Source organism: Paramisgurnus dabryanus, chromosome 7 (genome assembly GCF_030506205.2).
Source record: "Paramisgurnus dabryanus chromosome 7, PD_genome_1.1, whole genome shotgun sequence".
Lineage (NCBI taxonomy): Eukaryota > Metazoa > Chordata > Actinopteri > Cypriniformes > Cobitidae > Paramisgurnus > Paramisgurnus dabryanus.
The window spans coordinates 4,893,157-4,912,764 of record NC_133343.1 but is presented as its reverse complement, the minus strand read 5'-3'; the positions used below and the strand labels follow the sequence as shown (position 1 = coordinate 4,912,764).

At 35.7% G+C, this 19,608-nt stretch overlaps 1 protein-coding gene across 3 annotated transcripts; it reads left to right on the top strand.

Annotated features, from left to right (window-relative positions):
• Window positions 1-786: 786 nt before the first annotated feature.
• rtn4a (reticulon 4a) lies at window positions 787-18,813 on the top strand. Of its 3 annotated transcripts, none has more exons than XM_065293778.2 (7): window positions 787-1,346; window positions 6,932-7,139; window positions 8,790-8,928; window positions 15,230-15,299; window positions 15,404-15,450; window positions 15,628-15,686; window positions 17,944-18,813. In XM_065293778.2, the coding sequence occupies exons 1-7, from the start codon at window positions 953-955 to the stop codon at window positions 17,984-17,986; spliced, it is 960 nt and encodes a 319-aa protein (XP_065149850.1). In that variant the 5' UTR covers window positions 787-952; the 3' UTR covers window positions 17,987-18,813. The 3 variants fall into 3 exon arrangements, with proteins under 3 accessions (XP_065149850.1, XP_065149851.1, XP_065149852.1); XM_065293779.2 differs by lacking the exon at window positions 787-1,346 and adding an exon at window positions 2,898-3,069; XM_065293780.2 differs by lacking the exon at window positions 787-1,346 and adding an exon at window positions 4,552-4,658.
• The last annotated feature ends 795 nt before the right edge of the window (window positions 18,814-19,608 follow it).

Genomic DNA, 19,608 nt, shown 5'->3' with positions numbered 1-19,608 from the left:
ATGAGCACCTGCAGGAAAATGAGATATCATAAATGAAGATCTGAATTTGCTTATTCTCCTAAATTTGTACTATTTTTGTCATTATCAAATACATATTTCCTTTAAATAATTAAATGCTAAGACAAGCATCACTATTATTATTGTTCAAAAGACATAAGCAGATGAATAATGTACATGCATGCCTGTCTGTTTACTTTATGTTGACAATGGTTTCTTATTTAACATAAGGTATTTAATTCACATTTAACATTAAGCTTCTAAATCTAAAGTGACTTACAAAAGTGAGAAAAAAATTTGAGCGATTTATTGTGGAGTAAAGTCATCAAATCCATTTAATTTATTTTAAAAAAAATATATACATACATATACGTTTCCTATTATAAAATACACAGGCTACTTCTATGTTGACAGGAATCGTTTTGTATATAATGTAATGTTCTGTATTAATGTATATCTTTTAATAGATAATTGACATATATGTTTACTTAACAATATTTGACGAAATCCAGAACAACCCAAAATTACCTACATCATCATTCCCCCCCAAAAAACCCACAAACTAATTTAAAGCATCTTATAAACCACACCCCACAGCTTCCCCTTGGGACTGTGGGCGTGGCCATCTCGCTCTCTATCATCGGTCGACCAATAGACGTCGCGCAAACATTTTTACACATGCCCTTTCTAAGCGCGTAGCATGGCAAGTCATGGCGTATGTGGGCGTGGCCACACGGTCCTCTTTTACTGTTCAGCCAATAAAAAGTTGCTCAAATTTACATACACTTCCCTTAACCGAGCGCCAAGTCAAACCATCGCAGCCCTTCTGCTTTTTAGGCCCCTGTTGAACTTGAGCTGATGTGGAGGTTTGAAAAGATATTTTATTAATTTAAGCATTCTTACAATCCACTTTTTGAGTTCGTTTCGTATAGCGATACAAAACTGTTTATAAACCATGGATGATCAGACGGAAATAAGCTCCACCACACCGTCATACGGTTTTCAGGATGAAGATAGTAATGTGAACTCGCTGATGGATGAAGCAGTGGATTTTCTCAGTAACAGAGAGGCTGAGGCTGTACAAGAGGATGATGATATTTTGGATCTGGCCGGAGGTGCGAAAGATGCCATAGAGAGGCACAAGTCCACATTGCCACGTACAGTTACCGAAGAGCCACTGTTGGACTTCAGTGATCCAGAACCATCGTCTTTACCCATCCCCGGTCATCCAGAGCCCAAAGCTGTCAAACCAGAACCGTTCGGTGAGGAAACGCCAAAACAGACGAAAGTTGAGGAGAAGGAAGACAAAACGTCAGTTACACCATCCAAACCTAAAACATCGTCATCATGTAAGTTCTGCATTTATATGTGGGCAATGCAGTCAAAATCATTGCAAATGTTATGAACAACTAAAATACATCAACAATAAACAACCTGTAAAAGCCTGCAAGTTGTAAACTGCATAAAATGTTATTTCATGAATAATTAACGTGACGTCAGATCCGTTTAAATAATTCACATTTAAGTTGCATGTATTATTAACGAGTGGCCTTTTCTCTTGTACGTAAAGTTAATGCTGAGTTTCATTTTCTTGTTTTTTCTTTTTTATACAAATATTTTTCTAAACATAACTGTCGTGTTCGCAACAACTGCATGCTAATTTTTCATTGGGTGCGATACCTGCAGTCGAGTAAGTCAGTTATTGAAAAAGACGGTAAACATAAATTATTGTAGGACCCCACAGTCTCATGACAATAAATCTAATAATCTTATTAAGTTTGAGTTTACCAACAGCATTAAAAAAAAAAAAATGAAACGTCATGCCGACGATGTCCATTTACTGCCATCTGGTGGAATAACCGTGTAAGTGCAACACGTGTGATAAAATTATTTCATGCTTTATTCTTCACCGTCACATTATATGATCCATAACTAGGACAAAAATAACTTAAAATACATGTACATTTTATAAAGAAGTAACAAGTTACTATTAATGCCATGTTAATCTTAAATGGCACATTGCTGGCATCTGTTATTAATAACCCAGAATTACATTATTAATGTTCATTTGGCTTCCCTCACAAAGCCAATGCAAAGTGTTTCTTTCAAATGAGCTCAATGCGTTTAATGATTACCTCTCATTTGCAAATATAACGGTGGGACAAAGTGCAACGGTTAAGTTTAGCAAGTGGTCAAGTTTACTGAGAAAAAACACTGGTTTTCAGAAAAGCACAATGACTGATGGCGGCCTTCAATGAGAATTGATTAATATTTACATTTATGCATTATCCAAAGCAACTTACAGTTCATTACGTAGCATGCATTATCAGTACTGCATATGTGTTCCCCAGGGATCAAACTCGTGACCTTTGGCGCTGCAATGCAGCAGGCAGTTTTACCAAATAAGCTACAGGAACACCTAATAATGTAATGTAATAGTAAGTTGCTATAGAAATAATAGTTCTAACATTGTATTTAAAAAAATCATTAAAGGATTTGCAGTAAAGATGTGTGAGAAAAGTGCATTAACATATTCAAAAATGTTAAACTTTAAATGCCTAAAGCACCGATTAATGTTTGACCATGGACTCGTATACTTTGTCAGAACAACTTAACCTGTTAACTGTTATTTGCTTAGCCCTTGACAAAGAGCAAAGCACGCAAAAAAAAAAAAACGTACTTAATAAAGGCCAGACCTAAAACGGCCTATTAAACTTAAACTGCATTTATATTTGGTCTTAAGAACTCCAACTTTGTACTTGCACAACAGTTAACGTTGTGCTAAAACCTCATGTTACTGCCCCTTCGGTACACCATGTTCAACACCTTTGAATGTGGTCAGCTGACCTCAGCACTGCTGGCATCTGCAGAACGTGATCAGACAGCCCTGCTAGGAGATCCGTGGTGTCTGTCTGTTTCAGTCCTGCCCGGTCCCAGCCAGAGACTCGTACCTCCATCCTCACCCCCGATCACCTCTGCTAAATACGCTTGACTGGAATGTATAAGTGATGTATGCCAATTCAGATAACACGACGACCCCAGGGATGGAGATTAAACATTGGAAAGAGCAGGGTATATACGTGCTTCACCTTAAATGTGCCTATTTGCTTGCATTTGTCAGTTACCTTTAAACTATAGCGTTGTGTAAAGCTTCTTTTTGTGGTCTTGCTTTGATACGTGCTTTGAGTTTAGGTCAGTTAATAGTATGGAGTGTCTTGATTACAAAGGATATTGAAACGCAAGCATTTAGCTTCCTGCCAGAGACAGCTTTTGGCAAACTGCCTGTTTGTGGTGCAAAATGCTACTAACTGCATGTTTTAAATTAAATGTATTTGGAAAGATTTTGGAGAAGAATGTGCACTCTCCCATTATTCATAGCTCATTGCTAAATCGATGTTTGAGCAACAATTAAAGTTATTCTTATAATTTATGATCTGTTTTGACTAGATATGCAAAACTTTCTCAGTCTCATATTAAGCTGTTTTCTGTTATTTAGGTGCGCCGTTTTATTTTGTGTATGCACAGACTGTGCCAGTGAAATTAAAGATGGGAACATGTAATGAAGTGTGACATGTTAGAAACCGATATCATCTGAACTTTTGTGACCCTTAATGTTGGCTTATGAATGCATTTCCTGAACGGACGTACCTACATTAAATTTGACGTTAGAGCGGGTTATACAGATTTTGGGCATTTAGAGATTTTATTCCACCAATTGTCAGTTACGTATAATTTCAGTGAAAGTTTTTTTTGTGTGTGTTCCATTTTATTAAAGGGGTAGTTCACCCAAAAATATTTACATACCCTCATGTTGTTACAAACCTGTATACATTCTTTGTTCTGAAGACCAAAAAGGAAGATATTCTGAGAAATGTTCGAAACCAAATCGTTCATGAGCCCCATTCACTTTCATAGTAGAAAATAATACTATGGAAGTGAATCTGGCTCATGAATGGTTTGGTTACAAACATTACTCAAAATATCTTCCTTTTTGGTCTTCAGAACAAAGACTGTATACAGGTTTGTAACAACATAAGAGTGAGAAAATTCTGACAGAATTTATATTTTTGTGTGAACTATCCCTTTAATTAGAATAAGGTTTATTTGCTACTTGCATGCAATGTAAACACAATGCAAGAAATGGAAAATTAAATGTGTAGGATCAAAAATGAAAAATAACATCTATATAAAAGACATGCATTGTTTTGTGTGAATGATGTGCGTGTGAAAATGCCGACTTTTATTTTGAAATCGTAGTGTTTCTCCATTTATATGGACCTGCCAATCAAACCTTTTTTTATTCTGTTGATACTTTTGAAAAGGTTTATAATCAAGTGAATCCAAACATAGTTCTACGATTTTTAGAGGAAATGAATTTTAAATATATTTTCTAGTTTTACTTTATATAATTACACTTTATTTTTGTCATGAATATAGCCTAAGAAGCTGGTATGGCGTTTAAAAGAAGGTAAGAAAGGAAAAGCCAATTTATAACGAGCCATGTGCCAAGGCTGTGCCGTTATTTTGTGAGTCATACGGACTTTTATTTTGAAATCGTGGAGCTGGACCGGAAGCAGAATTTGTCATTAGCGCTCTGTGCTTCGCGTGTGTTCTCGGGCTCGGTGTGTCTGATCGCATGAGCGAGATGGATTCCAAACAAGGTTAGTTAGCCAGTCATTCATTCAGACAGTATTTAATCGCACAGTTTCTTCATCATCACTATTAATTTATGTACACTTGAATTCCAAAGGTTTTTTAAACAGTCTCCTAAATTTAAAGTGAAACGGTTGGCATTAATGTCATTTTATTGCGGGGGTCTTGATAAGGCCGCGACCTAATTTTGACACATGACAGTAATGATATGAGTATTTATGACCTAATTCTTACACACACCTCTGAATTTCCGTAAAATGTGGCGCATGCAGAGAATGTGTGAAGTGGATAGTTTAATAAGCTTATGCAACGGTCTGTTGGCAAGGGTACAAGAGGAAAGAAGAGCAAACCTAAGTTCTTTATTATTGATTCATTGAATTTTATGGTTGACATGGTTAAACTTTGCAATAGGAGAAGATAAGGTACGCATGGTTTGCCTTTATCTCTAAATTGAAATGTCGTAACATGTTTTGAGTTTAATTATTAAGCTTCTTCATAGGCTCCATGGCTGAGGTTTCTGTCCTATTTTTATCCTTCTTCCAGCATTAACGGACAAGGTTTGCTGTAGTGTAACCTTTAACACGTTCCCTCTAAGGGCAGACCATGTTGTCCTTGTTAAATGCAATCCCTATAGGGACTTTTGATGGTTGTGGTCAAGTGTCATTTGAATATTGAAATCTATACCACATTTCATATCAGACTTTTTTATTTGTAGGAGAAAAAAATTGTGCTTCGTCCAGGTCAGCACTGTAAGTTGTGTAATTTCTGTGCAAATTACAATCTGAGTAGCCTTAAGCCTGGAGTATAATCTGTTTTTTACGTATACACGTAATATACGCGCACGGTCGAACGCAAACCTTTGCAAAGTGTAGTTTATTTGACTCGTACGCAGACGTTTCGACGCATGCGCATTGCGACAAAATGCAGCGCATCTCTTGGGCTACATACGACAATCTCATGTAGGCGCATGCTTGAGCAACACGTATAATGTACGCTGTGTTTAAAAAATCTGGCGGTGTGCATATAGTACGTGCACAATGTTCTGATGACGAAAATTGTGTCACACGCGAATTAAAGCGTACACGTAAAAAATGGACTATACTTCAGCATTAACATGGCCTGACATGACAACGATTGCCAGACCAATAGCTTGAGTTTAGGGCGGGACTATCTGTTTTGGTCAACCAATGAAAGTTGTGTGAGTTTGAAATGCGTTTGGCGACAGTAGCTGCATCTGATATTGCGTATTGTGACGGTACATACTGAATTGGATGAAGTACTGCTTTATCGTAATTACGTTTTATATAGTATGTGTTGGTGCAGAGTGCAGTATTAAAAATTTTCGGACATACTACATCCGCCATGTTTTCGTTGTCATGTGACCCGTATGTCCTTTGACCTAAGATGTAATCCAATCAATCGTGAGCATTATTTACTTTTTGTTTAACAAAAACAATTAAATAATTATACATTTTTCATACACCAAAATCACTTAAAGAGCCACGCGTTTCATAGATATTCGTTATATTTGTTACTTTTTGATTTTGGTGGCTCATTGGATAGTGAAGTGACCATTGACTGGACACTTCAAAACCTAGCCTGGAAGCAGTAGGTCTTCTGGGTACTTTTCACCTACTGTTTTCTTAGGGCTGCATAACGATTAATCGCAACTAATCGTTTGCAGAATAAAAGTTTTGTTAACATCATTTGTGTGTATCTTTGTAATAATTATCTATATATAAATACAAACACATGCTTGTAGAAGTGTAAGAATTTTTTATGTATAAGGTATTCATACATTATTATACATGCACACGATATAAACAAAAACTTATTCTGCAAACGATTAGTCGCGATTAATTGTTATGCAGCCCTACTATAAATTCGGACATACTACTCAGATTTTTTACTACTATGTAGTATGGAAGTAAGAGATTTCAGACGCAGCAAGTTATATCTAGCATCTAAAATTGCCTACTTTTATAGAATGGAAAAATTTGTATGCAAAATGGGTAGAAGCTTCAGTTTGCATAAAACAGTATGCGAGATACCAATGTGCTCAGCTAAGTGATCATGTTTTTGCTATCAATAAATCCTAATTTTATGGCCCCACCTTGCCCCCAGATACTCATAAATTCTCATTTCCAAACATGCAACAAATTGCAAAATGTAAGTAATGACTCTTTGCATCATCTGGCGTGTTGTCATCGCTATCTGTCATAACCAACAATCATCACGTGAATGTTTTGTCACCCTGACCTTCCTCTTTTCTCTTTGACAGTGGTGGACCTGCTGTATTGGCGAGACATGCAGAGGACGGGGGTGGTGTTTGGTGTCGGTTTGTTCCTGCTGTTGTCCCTCAGCGCCTGCAGTGTTATCAGCGTCTTTTCTTACGTGGCCCTGGCCCTGCTGTCCGTCACCATCTCCTTCAGAATATACAAGGGAGTCTTACAAGCCGTTCAGAAATCAGACGATGGACACCCCTTCAAGTGAGAACACACATCTTGTATTTGCATCAGCCTTGTGTGCGTTATGTTTTGTTCAGACCGACACCGGCTGACTGGTAAAGGGTTGGCATAATCCTGCTTTGATCGGTTTGTGTTCCACTTCACATCGGAAAACCGATCTGTGGAGATTAACTGCTAGACTAACATGAGGTGCTTATGCTTGAACCCTGCTAGTTTTGACTCTCTGCCAAGATTTTAAGCCATTGTTGTGCAATGCAGTGCAGGAGAGTCTGCTTAAACATCCTTGTAAACTCGTCTGAGCTGTGTTCCAAAAACCTAGTGAGCTACCTTGTTACACCTAAAGCCTGGAGTATAGTTTGTTTTATGTGTATGTGAACTGTTGAATGCACAGATTGGCAATGCATAGTTTATGATTTATGACTTGTAGTGTGTACACAGACGTTCGACGCCAGTGCATTTTTGACATTGCCGTGCCTCTCCTGGACTACACATTACATACTCCTGTACAGTGTGCGCATACTATTCTGATAACAAAATTTGCGTCATGCGCACTGTATGCTTACCCATGGGTATGCGTAAAACGGGACTATGCTTCAGGCTTAAGGCTACTTTTACACTAAAACGATATATTAAAAAACTTATAGTAAATATATGAAAATAGCTTTTAACATTGTGTTTTTGAAAAATTTTACTTGTACACCACCACGTAAGCGTTTTTGAAGAATTTCTCACACGCACAATGACGTAAACATTTTCAAAGAATTTGTCACGCATGATGACGTAAGCATTTTTGAAGAATTTCTCACACGCACAACGATGAAGCATTTTCGAGAATTTCTCACGCACAACGACGTAAGCATTTTTGAAGAGTTTCTCACGCATGATGACGTAAGCATTTTTGAAGAGTTTCTCACGCATGATGACGTAAGCATTTTCAAAGAATTTCTCACGCATGATGACGTAGGCATTTTCGAAGAATTTCACACATGCACGACGAGGAAGCATTTTCGAAGAATTTCTCACGCACGATGACGTAAACATTTTCGAAGAATTTCTTACACGCACAACGACGTAAACATTTTCAACGAATTTCTCCTGCATGATGACGTAAGCATTTTCGAAGAATTTCTCACACGCACAACGACGTAAACATTTTCGAAGAATTTCTCACGCATGATGACGTAAGCATTTTCGAAGAATTTCACACATGCACAACGACGTTTGCTTTTTCGAAGAATTTCGCGCACGCACCACGATGTAAGTGTTTTCGAAAAATTTCACGTTTAGGCTACATGATAATGTAAGCGTTTTCGAGGTATTTTGACTTATGACAATGTTGTCAAAATTATTAATGATCAAATCATAAATGCAAACAATCAAAGCGGTTAAAGCATCAAACAGTTTTGTTTAGATGGACGATAAGGCGACTATATATTTTGTCAACTTAATAGAGGCGTGTGTCTGTAGACTCTTACGTAATTCGCATGTGCATGACGTCGCCTTTTTGTTTTTACAGATTTGCCTTTTGTCATTTTACATGTAAATGACAATGGCGCCATTTTCATTGGGTAGCTGTGTCGGCAGTGTTCATCCGATACATAAACGTGCTGTCTAGGTAGAATGTTCCCAAGTGCTTGGAACACAGCTCAGTAAACTTTTCTCTTCATGCAGGATGTACCTGGATAAAGATATCGCAATCCCTGCGGAAATGGTTCATAAGTACGGTGACATGTCTTTAGTGCACATCAATGCTTGCATCAAGGAGCTGAGACGGCTCTTCCTGGTGGAGGATCTGGTGGACTCGCTTAAGGTTTGTTTGTTTGTTTGTTTGTTTGTTTCAGGATGGTACTCTTTCAGCTTATGGTCTGTCTTAGTTGATTTTTGGACTAAGTTCAGGATGAGGTTTAAAAAATACATCTTAATATTTTGGGTTTGTTTCGCAAAGCTGGTACATGTTTAAAGGAACATTACAGGATTTTTCTCCATATAGTGGACTTCAGATTATTGGACCTCAACAGTTTAAATACAGCTTCAAATGGCTTTAAACCATCCCATCCGGGACATAGGGGTCTAATCTAGCAAAACTATCAGCATTTTTGCCAAAAAAGTACTTTTTAACCACAACTTAAAGTTTAGTATCAAAATGATACTAATGTGTGTGTTTCACATATGTTATGCGTGACCTTTCAACGGGATCGTTATACGTAAGGTGAAAATTATGCTAGTTTTGCTAGTTAAGACCCTCATGCCTCGGTTGGGATGGTTTAGAGCCCTTTGAAGCTGCACTGAAACTGTAAACTGTTGAGGTCCATTATAGACGGTTTCAGCAGTAACAACATAAACAAGCGGCTTTCGTGGTCATCCCGTAAACTCCGCGAAGAATAAATTACAACAAAGTACTTTTTTAAAGTAGTTTATTTATATAACAAGCAAAATAAACAACACATAGATTACATAGGAACGCAAAACATTTGTTTTTTTTCGATGAGGTCTTTGTTCAAGAGTTCAGTTTCAGCAACTAGTCAGACCATTCAACAAACAGAAACCGGAAGTAAAGTTCGGACCAGACGCTTATCGCGTCACCGCACGTGTGCCCGATGAAACGGTCTATATGAAGAAAAATCCTGGAATGTTTTCCTTAAATTCAGTAGAGAAGAAATTAAGACATAAACATCTTTGATAACATGGGGGTGAGTAAATTATTGGGATTTTCAATAAAAGTGGAAAATACTTTAGTTAAATATTAAATCACACCTTACAATTATAAACCCTTTGATAAGCACTACCTTTAAAGTTATCCACCAAATCTGTACTTTTTGTGCTATAAATATGAGTTTTGAGTCATTTACTTAAATGAAAGCCAATGTTGACATTTCAAATCACCTAAACAAACACGCCCCTACCCCAATAGAATCTTCTTTTGATAGACACGCCCCACACATACGCAACCCAGGCAACGATGTCTGTTAGTAGACACGCCCCTTACTTCTGTGTTTTGGTAGTCTGCCCGACCCCTTTTTCCAAAGTGTTTTCAAAAATCATACACCCTGCCTTTAATAGAAATTCTCTATTAATATGATGAATGCTACACCAAAAGTGCTAATATCCTATTGGACTGCGGTATTGTCCAACAGTAGTCACCCAAGCAGATGTGTTGGTTGTCAATCACAAACTTAAATGCCTGCACTTTGTCCAAAAAATAAAACTGACAAACTTGAAAAAAAAAGATTTATTGATATTGGAAAATTAAAGGTTTGTGTTGGCCAACATGAGATGAGAAATAATTTTGAGGAATGCATGAATTCGGTTTTCGGATTTTGAGTAAACCATGTTGTGTGAACATAAATGGTTTGTCTACTACTCATACAAGCACTATTATTGTATCCTCCTCAACTGTGTGCTATGGAAATTTTGAGCGGAGACTCTCTCTCCCGTTATTTTTGGTAGCAAGGGCTTGCGGCCCAGTTTGGGGGTTTAGTTATGTTTAGTGTGGTAGGGGTTTCGAGCGATTCCACAAAGCAGCCTTTGTTGATGTTGCTAAGAGGATTTGGACCGAGCTCTAACAGAACAGAAATAATTGAAAACACCTCTCTTCACAACCCACAAAACTGCTTTTATAGGGGTTGAGGGTTAAATTATCAGCTGTCTTTATTTTTCTGGAATGCTGGAGTCATGTGATACACAGTTTTAGACCTCTGGCACGTGACTAAGCTTGGTTCAGTATTGAATACAATTTAATAGCCTGAATAGCTGGACTGCACTTTCACCCCAATTGTGATGTTGCCATGCAGAATGCGTTTCGGTTCAGATGAGCGACCCGTTTACAAAGAACTGTTTGTGGTTATGCCAGGCTGGTACGCTACCCATGCATTGTTGTCTTTATGTTGTGGCATATGGAAGTCATGCCAGAATGGTTTCAAATTTTTTTTTGTCACCTGTAACATTAAGTGGCCAATTACAGTGTTTTTTTAGCATGTATATTATATAATTCCAGGTACATTTGGTGCTTTTATCAAATGGATATTTTTTTTATTTTAATAATTTTGTCCTCATTGTCATGGACCAAGGTATATTAACGGGGTTGACAGTCATGTGTGAGAGCAAGGGTGAGCAAGAGTGAGAGAAAGGGCGAGAGGGTTTCCATTACAGATTTGATGTTAATGTTAGGGATGTGCATTTGTCATTTTTTTTCAATTCGATTAATCCATAGGTCTGAAGAATGAGAATCTGTTTGTTTTTGAATCACGCATGGTAACTTTACTGATGTCATACGCCGGTCAGTGTAGCTTGACAAGATGTCAAACACGCATCTCCAGACCCAGTCTTTACCACAACATGTGTTTGTAACGCTAATCAGACATCCAAATGCCGCCATATCCATAATAAATAAATAAACCCACATGATTATCATTTTCGTGATCGATCATTGATGCCACGTTCGAGTACTCGAGCAATCGAGTACTCGTGCCCATCCCTTGTTAAAGTGACTTGTTCAGTTGACCTGAAAATGCAAATAAAATCCTGAAAATCCATAGCAGTTTTGCAAAATATACTTTTTCTGAATTGCCTGAAAAACCACCACATGCGAGTGTAACAAATTTTTTGCGATGTGTTTTTTTTGCGAAATTGACGTGTTACCATTAACTGTGTATTTTTTATTTGCGCAATTTGTAGGATAATGAAAATGCAGCTAGAGAGAGAGAGGGTGAGAGAGTATGTGTTTTTCTGTATGACCTCCAGTAGGGCTGCAACAATTCAGGGTTTCCTGCAGCACTTTGTAGTTCGGGCGGCCCGCCTAAGCTGGGAAACCCTACCGCCTTAACTAGGTCATCCAAAAAAAGTTTGTGTTTGTGCTTCAGTTCTGTTAAAAACATTTAATTTATTAATAATCTAGTACGTGTTCATTTTCTGTCATAGTTTCTTCAAAATTAAGTTTTATTTGAGTGTTTAAATAAAATATTTTCATTTTCATCATGACGCGCCCCTTTGATTGCCACCCCCACCCAACCCTACCACCTTAACTAACACATTTTTGCGGGAAACCCTGCAACTAATCAATATAAATTTCATTATCGATTAGTTGGTCTGTGACATCACACACTCCCGCAACACCACCAAACAGCATGGACATGCGTGCTTCATACCGTGCGAGCTGTGCACTTATAAAGTCAGGTGTTGTTTCTTCATACAGCCTGAGGTTCACGTTTATCAGGCGCTGCTTCTCACCGCGCAACCAGCTTATTTAACTCTTTCCCAGCCATTGACGAGATCTCGTCATTTAAGAGAAAACATTTGCATAAAAAAACTGTTATTTATGAGGTTTTATAGTTCTCTGTAATACCGCGATTATCCACTAGATGGGGCACTTCCCTAATTTATAAACTAAAGCAAAAAATTATTTATTTATTTTACAATGCGTATTGTTTAATAATACATAATGTTTATGTTTTGATAATCGTTCTGAATCTGATCTCTAAAAATGCCCATATAAGCAGAGAAAAAATATAGATAGGATGAAACGGTTTTTCCTTTTTTATTGTTTGTTTGAAAGCAGAGGGTTTGTTATTTCATTTGATATATTTGCATGTTTATTTATTTTTATAAGAAAAATGTTCCTGGAAGTTTTTTTGGAATCTTTTGTGAAAATCACAAATGCTGGTGGGCAACTTAAAAAAAAAAAGGCTGGTGGCGAATGAGTTCAAAGCAAGACGGCATTGCCATGTTCTCGTCCTTTCGGCGAAGTTCTGAATTGGGCATCTTTTAGACCGTTTCCGCAGGTTGATGTTTTTCTGCGGGTTAGAGATGGAAGGATTTGGATTTTTTGGACTAATTTTGAATGGCCATCGGGCTGGTTTTGTAACGCAGATCTGGCAACCCTGACAGGACATTGACTGAAACAAAAGGCGCCATCGAACGCTGGTTAATAAAGGTTAAATTTTGTCCTATAATATAAGTGCGTTTGTATTTATTTAATTGTTGTAGGTAGGAATGCTAAACAATTAATCGCGATTAATCGTTAGCAGAATAAACGTTTTTGTTTACATCATATATGTGTGTGAACTGTGTATAATAACTTTGTATAAATAAATGTACACACATGCATGTATATGTTTTAGAAATGTTTACATGTGTATATACATTTGTATATTTATGTATAATTTATATTATATGTAAATACTTGATATATACATTTTTTTTTCAAAAATTATACATGAATGTGTTCACATTTATATATTTATACATATTTATTATACACAGTTTACACACAAATGTGATGTAAACAAAAACTTGTATTCTGCTAACGATTAATCACGATTAATTGTTTAGCATCCCTAGTTGTAGGGTTTTCAAAAAATAGTAACAAACCATTTTTTTAAGCATCTGTTGTAAAGTAAGGGTGAAATCCAGGCTTTTATTATGTTTGGTCTAAAGTTGAAGATTAAAATAAATGCGTTTATTAATCTTTGGCAAAAAAATTCAATAGCCTGAAGAAGACTCAGTTTGGTTTTTATTTTATATTTTGACATTTAAAGATGTTTAACTAGTTGAAAGCTGCACAAACTTTTTTATTTAGGGCTAAGGAAAATATATATTAGTTTAAAAGTACACATACACATGAATACCCTAATGTAGTGTCATGTTTAACTTTAATAAGAAATAAAAATCGAGTTGAGTAAACAGTTTTTATTCGATTTAGTTGTTTAATCGAAAACAAAATCTAAAATTAATCGATTATGAAAATAATCATTAGTTGCAACCCTAACTGCCAGTTTTGTTACATACTGTCAACACCGTTACTCTACCCTGATAACAGAGTTTCAAGAATTGACACAAATTCGGACATGTTGTCATAATTTTCAGCTATGTGTGACTTTTTTACTGAAAAATTATTATTGTTATAGCCTGTGACATCCATGACAATGACAATAATCACCCACATGTTTGCAGAAATAAGACATTTTATAAAATAATTTGACTAATGCGTTCAGCCCCTAGTGCTGTTCTAAGCTCAATTTAATACAATCATTTTTTTTTAAGCAGAAAATATGCCCCAACAGGCCCCTAACAGCAAAACAACAGGTCTCAAAGTCAACATAACCTTATCAGCGATTTGCCAAATGCATGTTGAGGGTCCCGAGACGGCGAGCCCTGCTTAATCTTACGTCAAAACGCAGGACACTCGAAGGAGCGCGCAGATTGTCGTAATGGAAAAGCACCACTAACATTAATGATAAATCAGCAGCTCGTGGCTTTTCCTGGCCATCCGTGTAAGGAGATTTACTGTCCTGAGAAAGGGGGGCGAGGTTATGGGGCTCTGGATAAGGTTACAGACAGAGCCCACTGCCCTTTCAGAGCTCTGGAGGGTTTTCACAGCTGGGCGGATAGATTCCATCCCAGCATTCCCTCTCTCTGCCGTCAGGCGACTATATTGAGTTATGTGTCCAATTACGAGCCACAGTTTACGTGCCGGTGGCTTTTGAACACGTTCTGCCATTTGTTAGATCACTCCGAATTCAGGTTTACTATTTGGAGTGTAAATGGAATGCAATGTAAATTTAGGGAAATGATTTGGAATGATGACATCAAAACATTTGCACACGTTTAGTTTTGTCATGGCAGAGGTTTTTCCGTGAACATTTTATCCTCGCTGAAATTAACAAGGTATTTTTGCCTCTGAATCCAGCAAAAGTGCTTTGTCGCTTTATGATATTTATGATAGTATGAATATTAAAATAAGGATTGGTGTGCAGGACTACCAGTTTCAAAACTGGTTATTCCCAAAAGCTTTTGTTTGGTGCTGCTAGAGATGCAGAAGTTAAATGGCGTACCGTTAAGACTACCACATAAATATTTGCATGCAGAATGAGAAATTTGCTTGATGTGCAAATATGGAGGTGACTCGTAATTGTATTTTGAATTTTTTTACGTCAGAAGTACCATGCATTTAAAGAGAATAGCAGTTTCAGAAATGTTTAGCATACCTTTACGTGCAAAAAGATACTTTCGCCACAAACTTTTATGATGGGTTGCAGTTTAACATATGCTAAACATTTTATGCATTATGCAAAGGGTAAGTTGTATGTAAACATATGGCTTCCTTTTCTTTGCAGTTTGCAGTCCTCATGTGGATCCTGACCTACGTCGGTGCCTTGTTCAATGGTCTGACCCTCATCATTTTGGGTATGTTGAAAACAACGCCTCAAACTTTCGTTGTCTGCAAAAATATCAATAATACTCGCAATTGTTTTCATGCAAAAAATTCCCCATTTTGTGTTTTCCTTTAGGTTTCATTGGTGCGTTCAGCTGGCCAATCATCTATGAAAAACATCAGGTAGGTCTGCAGTGCGCTGTCTTTTTGGTATGCATAGACGGTTCAACGTCTGGTTCAGACAGCTGTCGCGCTTGATGATAAAATATTTATAAGGGCACCTCGGTGGCAATAAGCTCCATGATAAATCTATAATGTTTACCTGAATGCCATAATCTTTCTTTATCGCTCCTAACACAGGCTCAAATCGACCATTACTACGGACTGGTGAACAAGCAAATCAAAGATATTGTGGGAAAGTAAGTAGAAATTAGGTCTGAAATGCATAACTGATGCTTTTTTCAATAATGTCTGTGATTTACGGTTAATGCGGTGAATGTAATGTTGTGAATCGTATGAGATCAAAATAGCAGGCCAATATTTAAAGCGATGGCTTTAAAGAAAAAATTTTCTTTTGTATTTTTGTCTAGTATTTTTGTAAAAATATCTAAAAATTCTTAAATTAAGATGCTTTTTCTTGATGAGAAAAGAAAAAAGGTCTATGTTTTTAAACCAAAAATATCAAATATAAGTGATTTTATGCATAAAACAAGCAAAAAAATTGCCAATGGGGTAAGCAAATTTTTCTTGAATTTAGTGTTTAAGAAAATGTTCAAGATTTTTTTTCTTGCCCCATTTGCAGAAGTTTTTTTTTCTTGTAAATCATTTTTTGCAGTGTAATGGAAAATATAAAAAACTGCAAAAAATGACTTAGTATTTTTGTCTTGTTTTCAGTATAAATATCTAAAAATTCTTAAATCAAGTTGTATTATCTTGATGAGCAAAATGACCAAAAAAAGTCTTTAAGTGAATTTGTGCTTAAAACAAGCAAAAAATATCTGCCAATGAGGTGAGAATTTTTTGCTTGAATTAAGTGTTTAAGAAAAAAAAACTTCAAGATTTTTTTCACACCCCATTTGCAGATATTTTTGCTTCTTTTAAGCACACATTCAATTAAATTGTGTAGTTTTTGTCTAAAAACTAGTCTTTTTTTCCTTAGGTCATTTTGCTTATCCAGAAAATACGTCTTGATTTTAAGAATTTTTTTGATATTTCTACTGAAAAAAAATCTTAGTATTTTTGTCTTATTTTCAGTAAAAATATCTAAAAATTAAGATGTTTTTTCTTGATGAGCAAAACGACCCAAGAAAATAAGTCTAGTTTTTAGACCAAAAATGTCAAATTTAAGTGATTTTTGTGCATAAAACACGCAAAAAAATCTGCTAATGGGGTAAGCAAAAAATCGTGAAAAATTTTCTTAAACACTAAATTCAAGAAAAATTCAAGAAAGTTGCTTACCCCATTAGCATATTTTTTTTCTTACATTTAGTTTTAGACCAAAAATATCAGACTTATTTTCTTGGGTTGTTTTGCTCCTCAAGAAAAAGCATCTTAATTTAAGATTTTTTTTTATATTTTTACTGAAAACATTACGACAATACTAAGAATTTTTTCTTGTAAATCATTTTTTGCAGTGTAATGGAAAATATTAAAAAAACTGCAAAAAAATGACTTTCTTACTTAGGTCATTTTGCTCATCAAGATAAAAACAAGACAAAAATACTAAGAAAAAAGGTCTTTAAGTGAATTTGTGCTTAAAACAAGCAAAAAATACCTGTCAATGAAGTGAGAAATTTTTGCTTGAATTAAGTGTTTAAAAAAAATATTTCAAGATTTTTTTCACACCCTTGGCAGATATTTTTGCTTTTTTTTTTTTAAAACACAAATTCAATTAAATTGTGTAGTTTTTGTCTAAAAACTAGACTTTTTTTCTTGGGTAATTTAGCTTATCCAGAAAATACGCCTTAATTTAAGAATTTTTAGATATTTCTGCTGCAAAAAATTATTTTTGTCTTTATTTTCAGTAAAAAATCTAAATATTCTTAAATTAAGATGCTTTTTCTTGGTGAGCAAAACGACCCAAGATAGTAAGTCTAGTTTTAAACCAAAAATATCTAATTTAAGTGATTTTGTGCATAAACCAAGCAAAAAATCTGCCAATGGGGTAAGCAAAAAATCTTGAACATTTTTCTTAAACACTAAATTCACGAAAAATTTGCTTACCCCATTGGCAGATTTTTTTTTGCTTGTTTTATGCCCAAAATCACTAAAATTTGATATTCTTGGTCTAAGAACTAGACTTATTTTTTTAGGTCGTTTTGCTCATCAAGAAAAGCATTTTAATTTAAGAATTTTTAAATTTTTTTTACTGAAAACAAGACACAAATACTAAGATTTTTCTTGAAAATATTTTTTTTGCAGTGAAGTAATCATCTTCCGCTTATGTATTTTTGTTATATAAAATGCCTTGTATATACCTCCTTCCTCTAGCTAGCAATTGCAGAAAGCAGTTTATGATTTTTCACGACGTAAAAAAATCTAATATTTTAATGAAAGCTATGCAATAAGCAATGTGGGAAAATTGCCAGCTTTCCAGAAAGCGCATTTGATTGTTCATGAATGCTTATCCGGGCTATTGTCTAAATGTTTCCTTTTTGTTTAATCCGCCCTTAACAGGATCCAGGCCAAGATTCCCGGAGCCAAACCAAAGACGGAGTGAAGAAAGTCTGAATGTGTGTGTTTTCTGCGTGTGAGATCTGATTAATGGTGGAACAAGAGATGACGGACAGAGTCGTGTTTGGTTTGAGAACAAGGCCTTAGACGATGCAATGTAAACTTTCTCCTCACCCCAGTGTTTGAAATCTTAGCATAACCCAAGAATCTGAAACCTTTTAAACCTCGTATCAGAGCTAGTTCACAGTGTATATAAATAAAACTGCTATGTAACCCCATTACACAACGTTGTCTGAGGAACTGATGTCGGTGAAAGCAGGAATTTGAGTTTTTGGTTCACTATTTGCCCAGTGAATCATTCACCTGTTTCAAGTCCATTTTGAATCATTTCCTTCACAACAAGTCTTTGTTTTTAGCTTTTCTTTCATTTTTTTTCGTTTGTACTTTGCGTGATAAAGCACAGTGGTGTGGTGGTGTTACTGTTGATGAATTGATGAAATCGTATTAAAGGTGAAGAGGCTTCTAGAATTCTGTAGCGGAGTTTAAAAGCAGTTTTATTTCGCACTTCAAAGGGACGTTACATCTTGTTACACCTGTTTATTCATTGATGTTTTTAGCAGTTTGCTAAAGTTGGCCTATCACCTCGTCACTTTTCTGTTGTGTCGACATCGTTTGCAGAATTCGCCGTCTCCATCGTCGATCGAACACTCGAAACGGCAACCGCTCTTAAACTCTCAAACTTCAAGCACTGTTTTTCATGCAGGTCATTTGTAAATGAGAATTCAGTTTTGATGAAAATTTGCTGAAGACTGTCTGTGGAATGCATTGTGAAAATATAAGCCAATAAAATATCAATAAAGCTTGTAGACGAGGTTCTTGGGTTTGTGCTTAACTTTTTCACAGCATAAGTGTCGTCTATATGTGCCTTTGGCGCCATCCAGTGGTAGTATATGGATATGTCATGTGATTTTATTATTTTTAAATCATGATTATGTGAGCTTCATGTATGTTTTTTATTTTGCTAAACCTGAATGCTTTCAAGAAATACGTCATGTGTACACATTAAGAAATGCAGTCTAAAAAGTACAATTGTAACATTTTAAAATAACGCTTCATTTGTTATAAATATTTACTTATTTAAATTTATAAAGCATATAAAAATAATGCACAATGAACTTGCTTGAACAAAAATGGGAAATTTTTATCTATTCCTGTGTAGAACATGCAAAGGTTTGATTTAAAGAGAGAAACAAAATAAACATACCCTTAAAAAATGCTGGATAAATTATACAGAACACACTAGTGGGCTAGAAGTTTTATGTCCATCCATATTTATTTTTGAATATATTTTATTAAGATAAAAACAGGACATATGTACAAAAAAATAAATTTTTTAGGAGTAAATGTTGTCTTTAGGCATCGTCGGTGTTTAGTGTGAACTCTCTTGGCACTAAACACATCTTGAGCGTTTTTGAGCATAATGAAGATTAATTTCTTTAATATTAGAAATTAGGATTTAATTTTATTTAGGTTTAACTGAGCCTTTTCATTAAAAAATTTCCACTTAAAGGAGGAAAAATTCAATTTTTAAGGTGTTACCAATTGATAACTTTTTGACAGTAGGCTATGTTACCAATGAAAGTAGTTTTTAAAGTTTTTTTTCCACCT